The sequence below is a fragment of the Pezoporus occidentalis genome, unplaced genomic scaffold (assembly GCF_034315485.1).
Source record: "Pezoporus occidentalis ecotype Australia unplaced genomic scaffold, CSIRO_AGI_Poc_V1 ctg406, whole genome shotgun sequence".
Lineage (NCBI taxonomy): Eukaryota > Metazoa > Chordata > Aves > Psittaciformes > Psittacidae > Pezoporus > Pezoporus occidentalis.
Window position 1 is genome coordinate 59,654 of NW_026915732.1, and position 24,376 is coordinate 84,029.

At 47.8% G+C, this 24,376-nt stretch overlaps 1 protein-coding gene and 1 long non-coding RNA gene across 5 annotated transcripts; one reads left to right on the forward strand and one right to left on the reverse strand.

The window, feature by feature from the left end:
- Positions 1–109: 109 nt before the first annotated feature.
- LOC134171535 (methanethiol oxidase-like) lies at positions 110–23,733 on the reverse strand. Of its 4 annotated transcripts, XM_062633868.1 has the most exons (13): positions 18,593–18,731; positions 15,180–15,233; positions 14,346–14,458; positions 13,829–14,014; positions 13,068–13,188; positions 11,968–12,150; positions 11,700–11,878; positions 10,479–10,557; positions 9,880–10,001; positions 9,626–9,718; positions 8,509–8,627; positions 913–1,034; positions 110–244 (listed from the first exon to the last, which is right to left on the reverse strand). In XM_062633868.1, the coding sequence occupies exons 1-12, from the start codon at positions 18,594–18,596 to the stop codon at positions 938–940; spliced, it is 1,350 nt and encodes a 449-aa protein (XP_062489852.1). In that variant the 5' UTR covers positions 18,597–18,731; the 3' UTR covers positions 110–244; positions 913–937. The 4 variants fall into 4 exon arrangements, with proteins under 4 accessions (XP_062489852.1, XP_062489851.1, XP_062489850.1 ...); XM_062633867.1 differs by lacking the exons at positions 110–244; positions 913–1,034; positions 18,593–18,731 and adding exons at positions 7,058–7,854; positions 22,487–23,733; XM_062633866.1 differs by lacking the exons at positions 110–244; positions 913–1,034 and adding an exon at positions 7,058–7,854 and having other exon boundaries at positions 18,593–18,730.
- On the forward strand, positions 18,772–22,622 carry LOC134171538 (uncharacterized). The gene is made up of 2 exons (XR_009967660.1): positions 18,772–18,864; positions 22,478–22,622. It is a non-coding gene; the product is annotated as an uncharacterized LOC134171538 (long non-coding RNA).
- Positions 23,734–24,376: the final 643 nt, after the last annotated feature.

Genomic DNA, 24,376 nt, shown 5'->3' on the forward strand with positions numbered 1-24,376 from the left:
TGTTCTGCTCCTCCTTGCTCACTGACAACTGTCCAAGCCTGGCTCCTTTACTGACCCAGACATAAGAGAAAAACAAATGTTGTTCCCACTGGGGGAAGGGACAGGCCATACCCAGCACCCACCAGTGGTCTCCACCAGCACAGAGCTCTTTCCCAGACCACCCATTCCCAGCACACTCAGGAGGACTTGCCTTTCACAGTATCCGGGCAGGTGGGGTACTCGTAGCACTGAGCTCTGCATCTGTCTGGTTTGAGAAGAACACAAGAACAACATGAGAAATGGCCATCCTAAAAGGCACCAACCCAGAAGCCTCTGTCCCACCTGAGGGAGCTTCTCCCACCCCAGCTGTCAATGGGGACCACTGTAACCAGCAGCTGCTGTCATTATGGCACTGACAGAGCACAGACCTGGGACAGGAATCCTCCCTAAAGTGGCAGCAGGGCTGTCACGGATCAAAGCACAGCTCAGTTCCCTTCTGACCCATCCGAGCCTCCGCCTCATCCCCTTCCTATCAGCCGGGAAGGAGCGAGAGCCTCCACCGAGCACCACACCAGGACCGAACATCTGGCCTGGAAACTGACTCTGGTTTCTTGTCTCCCCAAAGGAAGGGAAGGCTCCCTCAGCACGGATGCTGCAGCCACATGCAAGAAGCTTTCCAAGGCCAACAGAAGCCCCCAGCAGCAGATGGGGAGAGAGACAAAAGGAACCTTTGGTACCAGTGGGACAAAACGCCCAAGCTGAGTCCCACCTTTCTCCTTCTGCAGCACTCAGAGGAACAAACCTACCAGTAACCAGGTGGGACCCACTTCCAAGATGGGATGCCTGGAGCCTCCAGACAGGGGCTGGAGACAGAGGCAAGAAGGAACAACACAGCCAGGAGCTGCTGAGGGGAGGCTGCAGAGCATCTCTTACCCATGCTGAAGGTGATGGCTCTGGTTCACTCCTCAAGAGCAGAGGTGCTGGAGCTGGAGGTGCAGCTTGCTGTCTGCCTCGCTGGAGTGGGTTGTGTTGTGCCAAGGCTGATCCAAGGGGGCCTTATATACAAGGTAAAGGGGTGGGGGAGAAAGCAACCTGCCAAGGGAGGAGCATCACTCCTAAGTGTTTGGGAGGTGCCAGATCACCACCGTGGCTTGTTTCCGCCTTGCCAACCACCAATCTTGGGGTAAAATCTGCTGCTCCATGCAGGTCTCTTCCTTAAACACAATCTCCTGTATCTGATCCTGGGGCTCTGGTGATTTCCAATGGTCTTCTCCAGTCTTCCGGGCCTCCAGGTCCCCATGAGAAACAAGGTAATTAAAGCCACCCCCCATACCCAGCTTCCCACCATCCAAATGTGCAATGGCTGCAAATTCCAGGCAAGGGATGAGAAGCCCTCAGACCAGCAGCCCCACCAGCAGCCTCCTGCAGATTGCAAGCTTGGAGCAAACTGAGTTCACCAAAGGCACCCTGAGATCTGGACCCTGACCGAAGGCACTTCCCTGTCGAGGGCTGAAGGCACCATGGGCTCCCTGGGCTCAGCTCAGCAAGCCCGCCTCAGAGGGGCTTCTACCCCAAAAGAAGCCTTTCTGAGCTCTAAGGATTGCAAACTGGGGTGCAGCACAGGCTCAGGAGAGGGATGGGGCTCCAACACACTGAAATCAGGTGAGGACCTGCTGACATCTTCCACACAGCTGGAAAACATCACCCTAGGAATGGGTGCCTCCCATAGTTCCATACAATCTGTGCAGCACCTACAAGGTCAAGACCTGCTGCTGCCTCTCAGGGTGGCATCTCCATATGGGAAAGTCAGCCCAGCTCCAGCAAATGGAATCTCTAGGATTCAGGACAACGCAGCCCAGTGGAGCAGTGCCTGAGCAGTTCCCTCCTCACCACTCTGGTCAATGGGCACCCTAAGCCCCACTGCAGGCACTAACACTGCAAAGCACCTGGCACCAGTGCAGTTGAGTTTCACACAATGGACTCAGCTGTCAGAGAACACCCAGGGGAAGAGCAGAGATCTCTGGTAAAGGGCCTGAGGTGCTGGAGAGAAGAGGTTTAGGAGAAGGGTCCTCTCCTGACATCCCCATGAGCCTTGCTACCACCGGCTGCCAAAGTAATGCAGGAAGAAAACGCCAAGCACCATAGATCATGAACAAGTGTCACATTGTGTGGCAGAACTCCTCAATCAGTGGGCACATTACATGGGATAAGTAATTGCTCCAATGCTGGAATGCAGAATCATCTGACAGCACCATTAAGGAAGCCCTTGGGAGATCTCTATCATAAGAGCAAGCCTGTCTCACTGCGCTGTAATTAATGGATCTCTGGTTCCAGAGCAGCACTTTAACATGTGGCAGCACACAGCGAGCAGCCTGCACCTGGCTCCAGTGCCAACCTATATGCAGTTTCTTGCCTAAGCAGTGCATTACTCAGGTACGTGGCCACTTTTCAACAATTTCAGTGCAAGGGGCAAAGGCAGAGAGGAGGGGGACTGTGACTTACCCCAGCTGGGCACTTCATGCCCCCAGTTGATGTAGGGTTATTACTGACAGGCTGCATCCAGGTACATCAAGGTTCACTATAAAGCAAGGAGAAGATGTTAAAATAATATCAGACCAGCAGCAGAGAAAGCCAAAGGCAAAACATGGCTCCAGTTCTGTGTTACGCAGGAGCAGAAGTCTAGATCCTGGGCAAGGGTAACCCCATGGAAAGAAGTTCTGTCCTCAAATCAAATCAAACATGTAATGGAGACACTTCTGCACGGCTCTCCTACTGCTTTAGAGGAGCCTGTTTAACTGAGCAAAGTCTCCAGCCAGGACTTGGAAGACCCCAACAGAGAAACCTTCCCTGGATGTCAGAAAGACCAGCAAATGTAGAGAAGGAACTGCAAAGGATGCCAGAAGAAAGAGACATCGCAGAGCTACGCTGCATCAAGCCAAATGGGATTAAGGCACTGGGCTCCACTCTGGACTTTGGGTGTAAGTGTAATACAAGGTTTAATGTGCACAGAATCAGAGACTCAATGCAAAACCACTGCATATCCACACTGGACAAAACACAGACTGCTAGCCCAAGGTAGCAACACCAGGGTGCTGAACACCTGCCCACCCTCATGGCTCTATGAACCTTCACACTTCAGCTGTGTGAGGCCTGCAGCACACTGAAGGTGAAGGACACAGCAAAGCCTCCCAGGGCTGTGCACTGCACTCAGAGCCTCGCAGGGTATCACAGCATTTAGATTTGCCCTGGATTTAGAACAGACACAGCCCTTTCCCAGCAAAACTCCTACTGCAGAGAGACGTGGAGGCAGCTGAGAAGAGGCTTCCTGCAGGACACAACACAGAGTGCTGCTTCCCAGGGACAGCTTTCAGCCTGAGCCTGCCTCCTGCAGCACTCCTGTCAATGCTCTGCTTCACAGACTGACACCCACCCAGGTCACAACCTTCCACGTGGGTTTGGGGCCATACCTGCACAAGTGGAAGCAAAGAATCTTCCCCTATCACCAGTTTCCAGGGACAAACTCTTGCATGTGTCCCAGGGGCATCAAGCTTGTCTTGGGCGCACAAAAGAGGTGCCAGTGTTGGGAACCAACCACCCTTCTGATCATCCCCAGGCAGACCTCAAGACCTTACACCTCAACTATCAGAAGGAAGTCCAGGAGCAGCTCCATAGCTGGAGCTAACTGTCCTCCTCAGGCCATCTCAAAACAGCCTTGCCCTCTTCCCTGCACAGAGCTCACCACTGCTCTCCCATGCTGCTCTGAGTCCATGACAGGCAATTTCAGGTGCTCAGCTGATGCCTTCTGACCATGCTCCTGCTGTCACGATGTGCATGGCTCACTGCACCATCTTCTTGGGCCTGCACACCCGGTTATTAAAAACTTCATTAGCCTTCCACTCATTAGCTAAGTTAGCTGGTCATCCTTGTTGGCTTTCCTGGGTGACGTCTTTGGCATCCCTCACAAAACCAAGCTGTGGGGTGTAGAGTTTTCTAATTAAAACTGATAATAGGAAGGATAAGAGCAGGCTCAGCAGCACCAGCAAGCGATGGTTAGCGGAGAACACAATCACTGTGGTCTGCTCTGGGCCCGGGGAAAGCTCCCCATGATGGGCAGAGATGGGAGGCCATGACATGGAAAAGCAGTTGGGGCTTCTCAGGACAGCCCACACTGGGCCAGCAGCTGCTCCCCTCCTCTTGCCCATTTCTGCCAGCCCTGATAGGGAAGGACATGCTATAATTTTGATAATGGGCACCACAGGGTGATGTAATGCAGTGAAGACTGGCACAGCACACTCAGTGAGGCAGGAGGAGTCCTTGCTACACCAGGGACACCACGTCTGCGCTAAAGACCCAAGCAAGAACCACAGGGTGCTCAACACCTTGGTACAAGCTTGGTACAAGCCTGCAGGCTGGGGGCACATCACAGACCAAAGGCAAAGGCTGGTCCAAGTGCCTGACTTTGCAAAGCTCAGATCCATCACCCCGGATCTCTCCACCTCCTCACTGAGCAGGTACAAACCAACCATCACAGGGCTGCACACGCAGAGCCCTTCAGCTCAGCACTTCAAGAAGCATCTCCATGTGCAGGCTGCAAGGTTTGCTGCAGGGGACATGAGCATTGCACAACTCCACTTCTTGCTCCTCCAGGCACCTCCGTGCCTCTTCTCCGCTACAGTTTGAGCAGCCCCTTCCCCTCCATGGGAGCATTTGCTGTTGGAGTAGGAGTGGCAGGGCAGGGGGCACAAAGGCCTGGCCAGAAGCAGGGTGGCAGTGGGGTGCTGATCCAGCCCTCCCCAGGCCAGCCCAGGGCTACGGCCGGGCAGAGCCCTGCGGCACCCACATCCTCACATTATGATTTCAGACAGTGGGTCATGAGCACTGACTCCTCGGTGGCCGCTGAAGGGCTCTGCCCCCCGCAGCCACAGGGCATGGACCTGAGTCACTGCCCGGGCAGGCGCTTTTCTGCCGCATCAGCTCCTTCATCCAACTCCTCCCACAACCGCAGCACGGCTCCATCTCACACCAGAGGAGTGGCAGCACCACGCAGCCGGGGAGGATGGATGAGCAGGACCTGCTGCTTCTCCTGCTCCAGACCTCCGCTGGCACACAGGCACTGGCACCCTCCCTTGAGAGTCCCTGCGAGCACTGCAGAGCAGACTCCCAGCTTGCCACAAGTGACTTTGATGCACTGAAGGAGCTGGTGATCAAACCAGGATTACGGGTGCTGAGCAGTTCAGCTGAACATTCCAGGTTCCTCTCCAAAGACTCATTTACACTTCTCTCTATACACCAAAGAAGCCACTTGCTACACCCTTAGACTCAAACATAGGAGCTCAGGCTTCATCAGAGGATGAGAGACCTCAAGGTAGCAGACCAAAAAATAGTGGGTTTAATGGTGACCCTCATCATGACTGCTCTCACTTCACTTAAGCAGAAACTGTTCTCCACTCTAATTTCCCAGCTACGGTCAGTTGTTCTGGTTCTGGTAAGGTTCACAACACCTTCCCCCCCCCCACAAAATGCCCCAAAATGTAGGTAATGTGGTTAATGTCTGAAATTCTGAGGTCAGTTCCAACAGCCTCTGACTGTGGTACTGACCATGACTGTGCCCCCTCAGAGTCTTCCTTATAGCTAACAAAGGTGCTGTCGACACAGTCAGGCGGGTCCATGGCAAAGCTCACCTTGCCCTGAAGCAGACCCAGACAGGCATACATACAAAGATACATACAAAGATTCATTAGAAGACACTCAGATTCAGGGGCATTTCCAACTGGGATTTCACGATGGGACCCAGACTGGCGCGCTCACTGTAGCTGGAATGAGAGTCTTCAGCCACCATGCGATATACTGATGGAGTGAGAAGAGGCCTGAGGGCCACCCTCACCAGCAAGTTTGGATTTGTGGAAAATCATGACCTAAAATTACAAGTAGAGCGAGAGAAACTCCTGGATTTAGTTCCGTGCTGCACAAAGCCAGGCTGCAGTCTGCCCTCACGTGGCCATGTGGAGGATACACCTTCTCTAGTGGAAAACGCTCAGTACAGGAAATAGGTGAGAAAAAATTACATGTTCCAATAGTACTGACTGGTAGCAAATGATTTCCTAACAAATCAATGACTTTCCTGGGCAATGTGAGATAGCTGAGACACTGAGCACTCGCTGTACCCACTCAGTGTGGACTGTTAGTAGCATTTACACAGGTTAGCAGTGTATACTCCGTTCTTGGAACCAGCCCCTTTGTAAGGAAAACAATGCAAGCAAGATGCTTTAAACATTACCTATTTCCAACAAGAAGCTGCTCAAAATGGGTTTTTCCATCAGATGCAGGTGGCTACACCACCAGGTCAGTTGGAAAGCTTTCTGGCTTCACAAGCTCCTACCAGAGCTTCTTGTAGCAGGTTTCAAAGAGACCCAGTGGCAGCATCCCAATGTTAAAAACACAAAACTGGACTCTCCAGCCTGGTTCCAAATACATTTAGCAAGACAGTAAGCAGCTATGTACAGAATGGAGTCTTGATTACAAAGCAGGATCTGTCAAGCTAGATGAAGGTTTTGCTGTGGAAGCACAGGAGAAGTCAGAATAAACTCAAGCAAAAGGCTCCAGCAGAAGTGCCATCAACGTGAAGCTCCTGCAATATCACTGCTGTGATTCCAGCGTTACAACTGGCAGTGCTAAAGCTCAGCAGGGAACAGAAGATGGGAAAGCAACAGATCCAGAGAGGCAACAAAGAGAATCAGACCCAGAAAAGAGCTTAGGGAAGATGCATCAGGAACTGGCAAGAGGAGAAAGGCTGGACTTGTGTGCGTCTGTCTGCTCAAGACGCTGCAGACATGGGTCAGGCACTGCTGGGGGCATTGCCTGGCTCCAGCACAGTGTGCACAAAGGGGTTGTGCAGATCCCTTCACTCTCAGAAGACGGAAGAGAATCTTTGTTTGCAATAATGGCAACAAAGGAGGCTTCAGTGAAAATAAATTCCTCACCAAAGAATTTGCAGATGAATGAGACTGTTACTTCCTGAAATGACCTTACATTTGGAAATACCCAAATGCTGAAGAGAAAAAAGATGTGCAGCTCCATCTGGCTTGAAGAATGCTTTTATTGTTGGTTTTTTTTATAACATCAGTGCACAGATGTTAAAATATAACCCAAGTCCAGAAGCATGTGACTTCAGATTAGATAGATATGTATGATTTTTATGCTGTGTCTGCTGTAAAGCACTGACTACTGTATGCGCACATTACACTTTGCAGGGACAGAACACTCTTGCTCAGAGACAAGCCCATGGAATGTATCCTTCTTATGGAGCTGTTTAGGAACAGCTTCTTCACCAACAAACAGTGGCAAGGCAAATTAGCATCAAACAAGGCAAATAGTCTTTAAAAGCTGGTGACCTCGGCCTTGAAACCACAGTCAACAGTGATTACATAGGACCTCGTGAAAGGGGAAGGAGGAGAGAAAATGAGCTGTAGATCATGTTTCAGAGAGATTCACTTGGCTGCCTCAGAATGAGAAGAAAGTGGAGCTTCTGCGGCTCACCCTAATGGAAGTCTAAATATAGACAGTGGATAAAGTTCCAGCTGACCCCATTCACCTTTATAAAAGGGGAGAGTAAAGAGGAAAGAGGAGGAGAAAGAGGGGGAAAAACCCAAACACAAGCCCCCCAAAAAAACAGCAACAACAACAAACCCCCTGAAACCAGCTCCAGACAACCATTACACCCAGATATCAGAGGTACAGTCTCCACCAGGGTAACGAACCTCATGAGCCAGGGCAGGCCCATCAGGTTCCTTCCCAAAATCCACTAGGAAGTTTTTATTCACTTGCAATCCACCTTTTTCATTATCCACATCAATCTGCAGCATAATAGAGCCTTCCCTGAAAAAGGGACAAGAAAACAGGTATTGGGAAAAGGTTTCCTTTTTGTTGCTCTTCCACATTTGGGCAAGATCTGTCTTTGTTTAATACAAACCAGAAAGAAACCCTGATACAAAATGGGACTTTTGAGATCACTTAGCCGATCTCAAAAGTGAGTTACACCACCTCAGTGAAACTGCAGCCTCAGATTAGCAATGAATGATTGCAAATAAATAGCTGTTGTTACTTATAAAGGAATAGGGAAGTGCACTATGCCCTCCTGTGGCCATCTGGCACATCATCTTCTTTCCTTAGCTCAGAAGAACAGAAAGCTGTGCTGGTAACACTCAAAGGCAGCTCAGAAGTACTACAGATTCCAGAGGGCTAGGTCAGGTTCACTGGTTTCTTCCCATTCTCATCTACTTCCAAACAGGTCCTGATTTCAACAAACTGTGTGTGCACACCCCAACTTTTGTGTGCCTGTTGAGAAGGGGCGGATTCTGGTGAGTGGGTAACACATCTAGGTTGGTAGGCTGTGGATAAAGTGACTAGGTTTAGTCTCCCTGGGTGGGAACTCTGCTCTGTGCAGCAGCTGGCATGTGCATAGCACTATATGAGGAAGAAATCTTGCACATGGGCTTGTGCAGTCATCCCTGTTTACCAGAGTTCTCTTACTTGACAAGATCTGGGTAGAACTGCTTGTCCCATCCACTGTAGAGAGAGTTGGTGACATATAATCTCTTCCCATCCAAACTCAGCTGAAGCATTTGAGGTCCACCTCGCACCCTCTTCCCCTAAAATCATAATAGAGAACCAGGTGCCTAAGACAAGGCTGCCACAGACATTGAACAAAAGAAATGCAACAGCAAGGAGAAACAAAAGAGCACAGCAGTTCTGCTTCTGGTAGAACCATCCAGAGCTCCAAAATCCTCCACACAGCAGCACCAATCTCCCTATTTTAGAGAGAGAACAGTTTTTATTAGGAGTCTTCCTCCTTACTAACAGGGAGCCTTGAAGCCATTTCAGAAGAATTCCACTTCATTCACAAGACTAGCAATGTAAGAAAGTAAGGGCTGAAGGGTTCAGGTCACTGTACTTGGGTGGAAGTGTCAAAACTTAAGCAAAGGGGTGAGTGGCATAACACAGCTGCTCCAAATGAGAACATGTCTCTGCTGCAGCTAGGGCACAATCTGCACGAGGAAGAAAAGGAGTATGTGGATCTTCCTAAAACTGCCTTCAGTGGCCAACAGATCTTAGTCATGTCCATGTTCAGTTCTTGCATATCCTGAGACTTTCCACAGGTAGCTGCCTTGATAGTAATAATATTAATGCACACTGATAATGACCAGAGGCAATTAATGTTCTTTCATTTTCTATCACGACGCCAGGTGCCATCAAACTCTTTACACACACACAGACACGCACTCCCCAACCCTGCAGAATGAGCTGGGTTAGTGCTTCACACATACTGGGAGACTCCCAGCAGCAGTGATGGCAATGTGATGAATGCACACTACATTAGCTTTAAATTAGCTAGCTAACAACAGCAGGGAAGATGCAATTACACAGGCTTCAGACGAGTCAAACAGCTTGTCCAATTCCACCAGGGACCCAGAACACTTACCAGAATTCACTAGCTCCAGCCCCTGCTGAGATGTGGTACCTGCCCAGGCTGAAAGCCAAGCCACAAACTAGCTCAGATACAGCTCTGTATGTCCTATGTTTGTAGGGATATGTTAAAATGGATCACAATTAGCAGAGCACTGAAAACATGCATATGAGGAAAACTTACTTTGAGCACAAATGGCTCTGGCTGACACTGCAATTCCTTGTCTTCCACTACAGTTACAGGCCCACCTTTTGTGATGCTGCCTCCCAGAAACACCTGTAACCAAGGGAATGGATGAGAATAGGCACCTGCTATCATAAGAACACGAAAGACAATTCTCAGGCAAAAGCAAATTGTCACTTTCTTCTTTTGAAAAAGACAGAAACAAGCAGACTGGACTGTCCTTGTACGTGGCAGCTTTGCTGCTGCTGCCTCACCTGCCCCACCAGCTTGGGCTTGCGGGTGTTGGAGATGTCGTACTGGCGGACATCCCCGTGCAGCCAGTTGCTGAAATACAGGAACCTGTCGTCCAGTGAGATGAGGATGTCAGTAATAAGACCTTCAAGAAAACAGTCAGCAGCAAAGTCAGGAAATGGACAGGCCCAGCAACAAACAAGACCACGAGTCTATTATCTTTCCAAATTCTAGTCACAGCAGCCTCAGAAAAATCAGTAAAGATATGGTTTGAACAAACACAATCATCCTTGGACACTTGGTGCCTACTCAGAGGAGCTTCAGGCTCTACAGCATTCCCAGGACCACTCCTGTGAGCTCATGCTGAAAGAGCCAAACTCCAAGTGTTTTTCTGACCTCAAGCACTGAGTGGTGTGGGAGCAGATGGGTCTGATGATCTACTTGATGGCTTGTAAGCAAGGCTAATTTGGTGACACCAGAAGTGTTACACAAAGAACCCAAAGAGAAATTCAGTATTTTGCAAGGAAGTGTTTGCTATTTAAGGATGAGATTTTGCAGAAAGCTCCACTGAACCAGGGAACTGAAGAGGGCAACACCAAATCTCTACTGCAAACACACTCACCAGGCATGTCAGGGAGAAGCCATCCCTGCACCTTCTTGCTGGGGACTTCAATCACCTTCTCTGCTGCCCAGCCTCCTTTCTGCAGAAAGCTCAGGAGAGACCACAGCATTATTAGTGCCTTGATGTTAGCCAAGAGAGCTCAGCTATGCAGGACAGAGGGAGGAGAAGCAAACAGTGCTGTTTATTTAACAGGTCCTCTACACAGGTGGTATGCACACCGCAAGTGTTACCAAGGGGTGAGGATGGTAACTATTACTGCCAGTTATCCTTATACTATGCAACAACATCTCAGATTGCTGTAACAGTAGCAGAACTAAAACCCCTAATCACCTGTAGCTTGGTGTCCCACCCCTCTCCAGCTCACCCCCTACTCCCCTGCCCATGAGCCCATCACCTTCCCTCCTTTCTCCACCTTCCAAATACTGGCTGAGCAGCAGGCAGCACACACTGGCACTGGTGACAAGTTTCACAGGTTCTGACCAGTTCTCCAACTGATGCACATTTGTGGAGCAGCTCGCAGGCCAGAAAGCAAGCCGTTGAGCTAATGCTGTAGCCCTTTCCTCAGTGCAGGTGCTCATCAGACTGTTTTCAAGTGATCACTAATGGTCTTATCATCAGCCAGACTTCCCCTCCTTGAGACTTTCATAGGTCATTCATGGCGATTAAATTGATCAAGAAGTTATTGTGAAGGGTGGGGGTGTTGGAGGTGGGGCTGACAGACCAGCACCATGACCTCTTCAGCTTTGCTGCCTTTCAGGATCAGGCTGCTGAAGATTTGCATTCTGGACATAGCAGAGGAACTCAGAATACAACTGCTAAAGGTGAGGGACTATCCAGCAGCTTCAGAAAGCTACAGCATTGGCTTCTAGGCACACTATCATGAGGTTTGCTCTCTGACACAATCATAGAATCATGCAATAGTTTGATTTGGAAGGGACCTTAAAGCTCCTCTAGTTCCAACCCCCTGCCATGGGCAGGGACACCTTCCACTACAGCAGGTTGCAGCAAGCCCCATCCAACGTGGCCTTGAACACTGCCAGGGACAGGGCAGCCAGAGCTCCTCTGGGCACCCTGTGCCAGTGTGTCACTGCTATAGCTTGGCTAGAATTAGACTGGAATTGAGAGCCATAATATTTTTAATCCAAATTCTACTATTTCCTAAGTGACTGGAAGCTTTCTGAAACAACAGCCTCTGTGTTTGCCATGGCTTTCATTGCTTACCTCTGTCTTGTAGAACCGATGAACTGCAGCACTCAGAGCACATCCCACAAACCCTTCTGCAGCATCCGGATTGTGGAGGAATCGGATCTCCAAAGGTATGGAGCCCTTCCCTAAGTCAATTGTCTGAATGTAGGTGTGAGTGCTCCAGTCCCACACGTTAATGTGGCCACCATAATGCCCTACCGGATCAGGCCAGACCAGAAAAAGCACAGAATATATTATTTTATCAAAGAATCATTTTTGAGAGTTTAAACAAATGCCCCCTCACCTTTCTCTATATCAGCTGGGTTAAACCCATCTACCAAGGCTTTTGGGGCTCCCCATTCAGTGCTCATCAGGACATTGTGTCGTGGCTGGTACCAGAAGTCGTAACCCAGGAGAGGCACCTTCTTCCCATTCTCCCAATTTCCTTTCACTTCAAAGGTCTCTCCATCCAGCAATATAAAGCTACCTGATAGAAACACCAAATACATTTGTCTGAAGACATTCACAGAAGTTCACAGCTTTAAAAATGCCTTTTTTAAGCTTCAGTTTGCCCTTTTTCTGCTCATAATAACAATAATAAATCTGCCAGCCCTTCCAGAGTTCATTTCAATTAAGGGATAACTTAGAGAAGATCCTGGAGGAGTCACCACTGGTTTTCTTTGCTTGCCATCAGTACCCTTGAATTACACAAACAATATGCATCTATTCAAGGACACGTTTGCCCACAATCTAGAAGAGAAAAACCCTGTGAAAAGGAGCAGGGTTCCACCACTTAACCCCCTGAGGTATATTTTTTCTAATAGCTAATATTTCTCTCAGATGTCAGGTGGTTTACACCTGCATAGGTACCAGAATTTATATGCAAGAATCCTTCAAAAGTTTTAAACAAGAAATGCAACCTATAATGGCCTGAAAGGTTAATTTTCATTAGACAGAGACAAAGAGGATTTAGGTTGGCAACAGCATCTCTCATACCCAAGCCACCAATACTGAGCTGATGCAGACTGTCTTCCAAAGCAATTCTTCCCTGCTCCATGCTGAAGTGACCAAAGTGAAATGTTAATGGGTTTCCTGCTCATACTATAACCACTAGAGTTGGTCTTCTTTACTAATATATGCAAAAGCCTGGGGCCTGGAAGCTGAACTCATCAACAGTCCCATTGATATTCCTCTACATCAGGTCTGAAGTGCAGAGCAGTGACCATTCAGCTTACCTGGGGGGTGATATTTTTATTCCAGCATTAACCATTCCAGGAGCTGTTTGCTGATGTGCATAAGAGAACTGGAAGCACTGACAAATTCTAACCTTGCAGCTTGTGCTTTGGGAGCATGATACTTCTATACCATGAGCACTTTCCTAGAGTAGTTAAAGAGGACTAATACCTTTTCCATTGCCAGAAGGGTCTCCCAAACAGCTGATTAAGATGTCACCACTGCCCAGACAGTGAGAGGTGTGAGGATTACCCGCATTACCCTTCTGGTGTAACTCCACTGCCTCAACAACCTAAAATGAGTATACACATAGTCACAGTCACCTCCATGGAGCTCACTTAGACAACACCAGCTCACCCCTAGGAGTTCAAGTTTCACAAAGGAAGGGAAGGGGGAAATCTTTGAGGCATGTCAGAGGCTCGGTTTGAAACAAAATTCACTGAACAGGGAAAGACCTTAGGGGGAGTTATCCACTGCATTAACAGTCACAGGCTGGCAAGGTTCTACAGAACTTGAAAGACTATGAATGGGAGTATTTGCTGGCAGGTGGGGTGGGACAAAGACCACTGAGAAGTTTCCTTTCATTCCACATTATGATCTGTACTGAAGTTTCCCTGACCAAGTACAGATGCTGACAGTGTATGTATTTACATCTCAGCTAATCCTCTCTGCCTTACAGTCAGTGAAAACAAACGCTCCTGAGACACAATTCCTTTACCCTAAACCAGTTTCTAAACCAGGTTAGACAAATGTGACTCCAGCAGTGCCTATTTTTTTTCACTGACTGTAAAGAGAATCTAACCAGTTAGACATGAAAAAGTGTAAGTCTATATCCTAACCTCTATCTATGCCAATATCTGGATCTATAAAATCATTGTCTCTTGGTCAAAACGTATGAAACAAAACCCCAGCTTAAAGTCATGTAAATATACCTTATGGATTCTAGGAGCTCGCATGTCTGTTCCCACATCCACCACGTAAATTCGAGAAGAGATCAAACTTGGTAGAATCAGGCGGTTCCTTCTCTTGGTGGCATCCCCAAAGCAGCTGCTACAGGCGTTCCACCCTGAATGATGGAGCTCATCATTCAGATTGGGCATGGGCAGGCGATGGATCACCTGCAAAGTCAGAGACAGGCTTCACATTCAGTTTCATAGAGTTTTCCCCTAGGCAAAAAAAAATGAGCCTTTATGTCAAGGCATAAATTAATAAAGAGCAGAAGGAAACTGCTATTTGTTAGTCAGGAAACAGATTTTAGCCTGAGATATGCAGAGCTGAAGCTGTAAAGTAGGAGAAGAAAGCTGGACATCATGATTGCACAGCATTTGTGAAATGCTGCGTGCCATTAAGTGAATTCAAATCTTTAAAAGACTTTAATTTAGGAGATATGCAATAACAATAGGGCAAAACATACAACAGAAACACCAGAGCCATTCTACACACAGGTACCTGACAGTAGTGTGGAGATTTGGGATCAACATCCACAGTGGCCAGGTAGTCAGGCTTCTCTATCCCAGTGTTCCTGTAGATACAAGGCAGGTACACAATCTCCTCCCGGGGACCTGTCAAGGCAGAAGTCTTGTAAAAATGGTTTCTTTTGACACATTAAAGAAAAAGCTGTGGTTAAGTGTAAGAGCATCTCCTCTGGATTTAAACTCTGTCTGTAAACTGTGTTTCTTCCCAGGAAGCTGAACCTCAGCATTCCCATCTTATGTGGAAACACCACTAGTATGTAGTTTGAGCAGCCAGGAGTTGCCAAGAGCAAGTACTTATTCACTTTTGAGGCCTTTCCTTCCCTCACCCTCCTCACATAATAGGCTTTGGGGATGCAATGACTTTCCTGGAGAAGGACAGTGCTGGAAACCAGCTCCTACCCTGTGGGGCCATGTGGAGCCTCTCCCTTCCCCAGCTACAGAAGTGATGACTCCCAGCTGCCAGTGCCCAGAGCTCACTCTACCCATGCCAAAAGCCTACTTACTACAACCTATAAAACTGAGGCTTTTAAATTCCATCAAAGGACGTGAGGTGAAGTTCTGACATTATTACAATCTATAGCAAAATGCCTTGAGGGCTTTAGTGAGGGTCAGGATTTAGCCAGGCACTGCTGGACAGAACAGAACACATCCTTAGTGCAGCTACAGGTGGATGAGAAGCTTGACACTAAACTGTGTCACACAGAATTCCCAACACTCCTTCCTCCTATTTTCCCCTTCTGTCCTAAAGAGTAGTTTGTTGTTATGAGAGAGTCTGAAGGCAGTCTGGGTTTAGAAAAGATGTGCTTACCTTTCATGGCATCCAGAGGAGTTGCGTATCCTGGGCCACATTCTCCACATTTTGCTGATTGGAGGGAAAAAAAGAAGTTCTTCTAATTACCAAATTATTTTCAAGCATCTCTCTAAGAGGACTTTGGCTTTGCATTGAGAGATGGACAAATGTTAGATCCAGTTTTTACACTGCCAAACACCTGACTCCAGTCAGGGCTGAGGTTACACACAATGTGACATGCCATGCTCAAGAATGATGGGAAAGTTAGGCCTTCATTTCCAGGAGTTCAGCCTCACAATTTGAAAGCACATTCATATATGACAAGGGTCTGGGATTTAAGAAAACTGTGTTAAATGTTTTACAGAGAGCTGCTGAATCACTGCCAGATGAGTAAGGAGACAGATGTGAACGGCCCATTTTATCACTGGAAAGGCTCCAGTCCTTCTCTGCACAGAAATGCCAAAGAAGTGGACAGTTTTGAGGATTTACAGCCTGGGTAAGAAGTGACACTGCAGGTGACCAGAAAGGACAGGGGAAGGGGAATCATCAACCATTCCACCTTCTAGTACAAACTCAGCTCCCCACCTTTACTCTCATGCCACTCTTACCTCTGCTCTGTACCAGTCTGGATCCTAATCAACACAGAAGTTGTGCTAAACCAGCCTTCAGTACAGCAGAGATTCCTACTCCAGCACAGTCACAGCACACACATGCTCAGGATTGCATCAATAAATTGTTGGCTAGAATTAAGAAACTACTACCCTGAAATACTGCTTTAAGGGGCAGTTACAACACGTTGCAAGTTTATAGGCTCAAGGGATGCACAGAAACCTCTACTTTTCTTGAGTCATGGAGCTGCAGGGCTACTGGACACAGTGCAGGAAGCTTCTGCTCCATTCCTAACTGGGACCAGGATATAGTCAGTGTTCCAAGCACAACATGCAGCAGTGCTGTGCACCAGGACAACAGTGTACTTTTCAATGTGACACAAAGTGAAATGCATGTTGACAGAGACAAAACCATAGTACAGATGCCTCCCTCTGTACCTCCAGTGTCTGTAATAAAAAGCAGCAAACTAGGTAACTATTTAGCATTCTCCAATACTCAAAGAGAGTTTGATGGCATCAGAATACCCCAGATCTCAGATTCCAAATACAGAGGCAGTGACAGCTCCAGTGCCCGTTTCGTTAGGGAGCCTGCCTGTGAAGGCGAAATGCTTCAAGCAATCCATTGACTGTACATGGAGCCTCATAACCTCACAGACAGGGTCTTCTCAGAAAGAGCAATTCAGTACTTTAGGTTACATTTCACCTGCTCTGTGGAGCAGTTTTATCTGGAAACACAAAATAGAAAGTTTGCTTTGTTCGGTTTATGTCTAAGCCATAACTGAAACTTTCTTTCCATTTTCTCAATCACCAGCACTGGCAGGAGCTCAGCTGGCATCAGACCGCAGCTCCACGAGCATTGCAAATGCAGTTTTGTGCAGATCCCTTTGAGAAAAAGATTATTTGTGCTGAATTGTTTTCCAGAGAAAACACACAGCAAGACACTGGACGTTTTATCTTCCTGCTTCTTGTAGACATTTGTTTCTCCTTTCCCTCTGATCTTGCTCAAACCCTCTTTTATTCTGAACCATTGTACCTAACTGCCTGAAGATACACGTGGATGAAGCAAACTCCATGCCAAGCTCATTTGTGAGCACAGAATCAGGGGTTTGACACGAACTGTGATTGTATCACCTTGTAGCAACATGTTAACAATAACATTTACATTGCTATGTTCATAATCCATGGTTAAACATTACAGTATTACTTGCTATGTTCTAGATCCACCCTTGACCTGGTGGCTGACCCAGCGTCCCGGACACCAGGCAGTGGGTGGTGCATCACACACACGTGGTTTGGGGACTCCCGCACCAAGACCCTTTTCCTGCAGCACACTGCACCTTCCCAGGCAAATCCTCTCACCCCCAAGTCCACCTTCCTCGTCTTTCTAAAGCAAAGAACATTTCTCTCTTGGCAACAGCTCTGGTGTGAGTTTACCAGGAAGGGCACATGCATTTAACTGTGACTGCTCTGGGGTACAATTTTCCTTTTTCCATAAAGGAAGTTCCAACAAGCCCCATTCCTCCAAACTCCTGCGCAGTTACTGTATATACAGCTGCTAAAAACATGCCTGCTCCTTTTGTTCCCATTGTGGGTGCCTGATAGAGCTCAGTTTCACAAAGGGGTGTAGGAGAAAGGTGGCAATAAAGTAGCCACCTCTTTTGAGAACTTAAGAGTTGGGTGACATCAATCTGGGCCAAACTAAGCTGTTTGGAGAGCAAACAGAAAGTTCTCCAAAATCACAGTGCCTGCCTGGGCTCAGCACTGACCCACTGACGGGGGGGGGGGGGCAAGTAAATGTGGTTTATGATTGTACTGAAAGAACACACAACTGGGAGGGGTCAGAGTATCCTATGGACACGGCAAGACACAGGCCTTACAGAGCGACAGGGAGAACAGCCACGCTTCCTCATTGCAATCCAAGTAACAAATCATGCAAGCAGACTTCAATGATCTGTTAAATATTTGAAGAGCAGCCCAAGATTTGGGCTTCTACAGTGCCAAGGGCACTCCAAACCGCATGACTGAGCCACCGTCTCCTGCTGCTGGAAGCTTTAAGGTGCGTTACTGACCTGACTCCTTATCCACTGCCCAGAGATTCCTTACACGCTGCAGCACGCAGCGCACGGGTAACAGAGTGAAACTTGCAGTGTGTTAGAAAGCAAAGCAAAGCAAAACTCCTTTACTGTGTAGAGGAAGTCCCGACAGAAGCACAGAAAGACAAACATGCACCCTAGGCAGCTAAACCAGACTGGACACTTCTGCTGAGTCAGACTCACTGTTTGTATCCCTGCAATAAGGGCTTTTTTTCACTAAGGTCGACAAACTTACCCTGGCTTGCGAACCCCCCCTTGCATGTTACACAATCATACATGCAAAAAAGCTTCCAGGTATTTCAGCCCTTCCCTCTCTTTCCTATTCATGTATTCAGCAATGAAAGTCCACAAAAAATGACACGGTCTATCACAAAAATACCAGCAAAACGTTAAATTCTGGCTCCTGGTTCCCTGGCACCTTTCCCAAGCGTCGTTCCTGCTCACAGTTAAACCAGAGCAGCAAGTCCAAATCTTGTTTCAGCCTCTAAATACAGAGGTACTAAAAGAGACATTTAATGAGAGCATAAAAGGCATTTACTGAGAGCACTAAAGCTACTTATTTAAAACCACAGGGGCTTTCAATAGCTTAAAGGGGTAAAGCTTTTACCAGGCAGAGGGAACGCGGAACCTCAGCCCCGGAGCTCTCCTGACCAGGTCCCTCTGGCCCCTGGTTACAAGCTGCACAGCGCAGAGCTGCAGTCACAGCACCAGATCCCAGCTGGATCCTTACCCATGTCGGAGGGGCCGCTCAGGGCTGTTGGGTGAAGCAGAGCTGCCTGGGCTGGAGTTGTGCGCAGTGAAGCTGCTGGGAGAGGGGCATATGTGCAAGAGGGAAGGGGCGGGCAGGACTGGGGAGAGCTACTGCCAAGGGGAGGATCCAGAGCAGCCGGAGCAGGCACGGAAACTCTTCTACTTCCCGGGAAAGCGTGGAGGAACCTGGCACAGCTCCACCGGAGCAGCCTTTCCCACTGCTCCTCTCACATTCCAGCACTTCACGTGGGTGTTTTGTACCCAAGGAGAGCAAAGGAGGAAACACTTTGCGGTGAAAACCTCTTGCTTTGGGCAGGGTTTCAAGTTCTGGAGTCAAGGCATGCCCGGCCTAAGCACTGCTCTCAGTTGGGTCGGGTCTGGTAGGCAGCGTGTTCTTAGCATTTCACAGCCCTTAAAGAAGGCAGCTACAAGAAGACAACTTGTCTGCTCAACACTTCACAAAACTACCTCTTAAAGAAGATCCTTTCATGGCTGGCAGCAGCCCCAAGTATTGGAAAATCTGGATTTCACTCTATTCCATCTGGAATTCTAAGCTATCCCCAGTGAGAATTAGTGTATTATTTCCCATTTATTTTTTAAAGGGCACTGCTTTTTCCCCAGGCAATATCACCTTGGTCATTCCCAAGAGCAGACACCACATTTTACAACCCTCTCCCACTTCTCTGCTTTTACATGAGCCACCATGTACAGCAGAAACACTAAATGGTGCTGAAACGCTCCAACTACTGAGGCTGGTCCCTCCATTATGCCAACAGGGTGTCAGGGAGCTCTGACAACCAACCTACAACTGACCATTCATTCACATTTATTTAGTGAACTGAGCCTCTTCTTCCTGATCCCAAAGTGGACAAACGCAGTCTGTTAACTCTTTACCTTCAGGCTGTTGGCTCAGTGTTTTGTCTGAACAAATTACTGCCCCAAAATGCTTTTCCTCTCCATTCTCTGTCCTGTTCTCCACAGCTGCATTTGGGGATTTGAACTGACTGATGGGCATTCAAGTTCCACCTCTCTCATCCCATCTAAGGACGAGCTGCTTCACACAAAAGCATTGTTTTAAACCAGGGATTTCTGTTCTTTTTGTCCCCAAGCCTTAGTGTTCATTGGAGTGTTCATTCTGGTTGAGTCCCATGCCTATCTCTCACTCTTTCTGTCTTTTCCTCCTCAGGTACAGCCTTGTGTGTCCAACAGTTCCTTCCCTTCTTAACTTTTCACTTCAAAACACTACTTTACTACACATAAGCTTGATGCAGTGGGGATTTTTAAGCTGCTATTAAAAAAATGTGAGTAATGTATTTCATAAATACACTACGTGAGACCCAGGAGACCCCATGAGATGCCAACTGAAGATCCACATCAAGGAATCAGAGCTGTGCTCTTGAAGAACCCCACTGACGTCAACGAGACTCCAAGGCTGCACAGGGTAACACAAACATCACTTCTACTACAAGAGCTATGCCCTGCATTCTAGGCAGAGAGAGTGGGAATTCCATCATCCTCAGCAATGGCCTACTTCTGCTTCCAGCAAAGGCACCAGGAGTTTCAGCTCTTGAGGTCAGCAGGAGGGCAGCCTGGGCAGTCCACACACCCATAAACCTTCTGTGCAAGACACTGCCTGAGAGGAGGGGAAGCACATCCCACCACCAGCATAGACACATGGAAGCTCCTCAGGCAATAATTTACTTCAGTTTAAACGACCTGAGTCAGCAGAGAACGTATCGGTGCTGAGGATGGAACCCACGTGGTGTTAAATCAGCAGTGCTCTTGGCTCACTTCTCATGCCGCTGGGGAGGCAGTGGGAGGCACTGCTCACCTCAGGATGTGTCTGTCAGTCTGTCACAAACACAGAGGAGCGAAGGGCCAAGATGGGTTTGTGCACCTCCACAGCCAGTTCCCTTTCAGCTCTCACGCCTGGGCTCCCCGTGCTGCAGCTCAGGCTCCTGGCAAGCATAGGCCTGATCTGGGTATCCTGCATTTAGAAACTACCCCATTAAAGTGGCATCAGGGAGCTCCACAAACACACTTTATCAAAGCACAATACTTTTATCAACACATCAGCAAGCCCTGAGCCATGGCACAGCTTTCTTTCCATGGCTCCCAACTCCACCTCATGCTTGAGCTCAGTCCTGGGTTCGTTCCAAGCAGTCTGACTAAGACAGTTTATCTACCCCGTTGTTCACATACCAAAGATTCCCAGCGCCTCACTCCTCTGCTCTGTGGATGTAACCCAACACGAGGCAGTGCCAGCCCACCTTCATCAGAGCACAGACAGACACACACCATCCATCCTCACATCTGGCCCGGGGGGAATTGCTTAACAATTTGTTAGAACCTGGGAATAACCTGGTGAGAGCCAGCCTGCAGTTACCAAGAGCACATCATGCCAGCTTGTTTCTATTGTAAGTCTTTGATCCAAAGGGGAGAAGGAGAATGTATATCTTAGTCATAGTGAGAACTTTGATGTTGTGCCTCACACCTTCCTCTTAACTAAACATATAGCTTAGCCAAAACAACTGCAAGTTTGGTGTAAAGATACATCCAAAACTACAAACACTACCCAACAGAGCTGATTCACTGGAAGGATTTGTAACTCTGTAGAAGTCTACGATGTGTCCACAGTAACAAGTAATTTCACTACTGGGTCACATGTGTAATGCAGAATAGGCATATTACATCTACAAACAGCAGCAAAGTGGAGTATCAAGTATTGTGGACTATGGAATTAGGAAAAAAGGGAGAAATTTGGAAGTGGAGGGTTGTTTTTTTTCTTCCCTGAAATAATGCCATTCCAATTAAAATTAGCCTGGAAGCTGGGAATGGCTAATGCATTTCAAACCAACCTTTCAGAATTCCTTTCTCAGTTTATTTAGCTGGATACTTGTTCCCAACTTCCACTGCTTCAGACACTGCAAAGCATCAGCGTGGATTTACACCCGCACAGAAGCAGGTCTCCATGCATTAACTGATGTCAGGTTGCCAAAGTGATCAGCTGTAACCCATGTGCCGATATCCTTCCTCCAGCCTCACTGGTATTTGCCAACCACATCATTGTTCTTTAAGGATATAGAAACCACTGCATCTACATGACAATCCCACTGGCAGCAGAGTCAATGTCAACACATGGAAGAATAAATGATGCATCTGAGAACTTCCACATTTTATCAAACTCCACAACAGAGGTTTCTGTTAAACCCCACCAGCTGGAAGGAGCAGTTTTCCTTTTGCAGGGGCAATATGCTAAACCTCCAAGTTCATGGAGAGCTCATGGCTTGAAGCTGAAACAAGTACAAAACCCCACACATTTACTATGGTTAAGAATGCGTCAGAAATGTTGTCAACTTGGAGAGCCCAATCTCTGCTTCGAGGTTGATAATAATGAAATGACAACAACCAGATGTTTAGAGAAACTGTAAAGGGAAACCTCAGCTGGGACTTGACAAGACAAACAAACCAATGATTCAAAAGACAGCTATTTTTATAGCCGCAACAGCTTCCTGCAGAGAAACAGCTTGATCCTGGGCCAGCTCCCAGAGTCCTGGAGGCCTCTAACTCCAATTTTATGGAGACCTCCCTTGAGCAGGTTACCTCTGCAGTGGCAGGTTATTTGCAGGTAATACTGTCATTCTTTCTTATCACCTGTAAGTGAAAACTGGCTATGGCTCAACAGCTTTTTAAGGAAAGGAACCCACTCTTCAGCTGTATCTCCACTGCTCTGTTAGGCTCTCTGAAAAATACTGGTTAGAGACCCCTATTAGCCAGGCCATAACGTGCTTTAGTATCCCCTCAAGCTTGGATGCCCTTCACAAAGACATGAGCAGGGTTTGACCTGCCTCAGATCAAAAAAGAGAGAACTCACCAATGGTGATGTGATTTAAACCAGCTGCACTCCCCTGTCATTAACTGCATCTGAACTAGGTATCTGTAGAGCACTGGAAAAAGAGAAAAGCACCTGGTGAAGTTTTATGGCTTCTTTTCAAGACAAAAAAACCAAACTTTGCTTTTTACCTTAAGTCTCAGAAACGCTGCATTTGCCCTGTTGCATTTGCAGGGAGGGAAGAAATCAAGTTTGGGATTAGCAGGTAGTAATTTTGTTAGGAATATAAAACTTCATGGGTAAACCCTTGCTGCTGTCCACATCTGAATTCTTCTTCCAAACCCGAGTTGTCCCAGACAATGCTGCTGCGGCTGCTCTTTGCCCCTTCCCTTAAGGAAAAAAATCACTTTCTATAGCTCCTGCTTCCAGATTATATTTTTTTTGGTGGTGGTGGCTTTGAAAAAGCAAGTGAAAATTCCTATCATTATGTTAAGTAATTAAATAATCCTCTATCTAAGGCAGAGGCTGCAGAGTGCAATCAGGAATACAAAGCCTAACGAGGGATAATAGTGTTTGTTATTCTTATCAGTGGCATAACCACAGAAGAGAATGCAGCCCTTCGTATTGCACATGTACATGATTTACAGGTGACAGAGTGTTAAGTGAAAGCACTTCCCTCCAGCATGAGGTGAAGCAGCCTGGAGCAACGTGTAAACCAGGAAGAGTGCCTGGTACCTCCTGAAGACCATCAGGAGAAAATTAATGGGCTTGTTTAATGAAGCACAGAATAATAAATTACATTCCAGCAACACGTGGAGATCACAGCAAGGGGCTCCATTTGGGAAGCACTGCTTGGGAAGCACACTGCTCACCAAATTCATGAGTGTCTTCAAAATAAAGCAACATCTCAACGTATGCTGAAGACATAAATGTTAACAGTGCTCTGAAATGCATCCCTATTTTTTGTTACCTATGTTTACTACTGATACAAAGCATGTTGTCTGTCCTAACCACACAAGCTGCAGCACTCAGGCTGCACTGTGCACAGTTACAGCTCTAAGTTCCAGCATTCCTGAATTACCCGCAATAATAAGCTCATCATTAAAGATATAATCACAGTAATAAGTTCATTATTAAAGATACTGCCCATTTGACTTTATGCTAGTGGAGAATGTTGATGATACGTTGGCTTAACAGTGCAGGAACTCCGATGGCACTGAGCCAGTGACATACTTAAGCAAATGCATAACGTGAAGCATTTATAGAGCTACACTGATTGTATTTGGAACACTTTAAATAAGATACTGGCTTCAGCACCCACTGAAGCAAAGCCCTCACACCTCACACTCGCCGCAGTCCCGACTTCCAGGAACCTCCACAGCTTTATGGGAATTTAATCCTCAGCCTCCTCCTTGAGGCCATCCCCGAGGGATGCAACTTGTGCCAGCTTCTGAGAGGAGTCTGACAGAAGGGACATAAACCACAGAGATAAAGAACAGCTCCATCGAGTGTCTCTGCCACCAGTAAATGTACCTTCAGATTGTTCGGAGCCCCTGAGACACACGGGAACGCTGCTGGCTATCAAACATAGACGGTGGGTTTCAGTCCCACAACCACACCAGCAGCGCGACCGGGCACAAAACATTAAAGACAACCAGGCAAAGGCGGCACACGCTCGGCTCCTGACAGCACCGTGTCAGGCACAGGAACAGCCCTACAGGCAAGCCATCGGCTCCTCATTACACCAGCAGCGCCACTACCTCTACCTACACTCACAGACGGCAGCCGAGACCGCGCAGCACCATCAGCCCACGGCCCTGGCGAGCCCAAGGCACAGGGAACGCTACCGGCGGGGGCGACTGCAAAAGGCACGGGGAAGCCGAGGAGAACGCCTCAGGCGGGGCTCGCAGGGGCTGGAGACCGGGGCTGGAG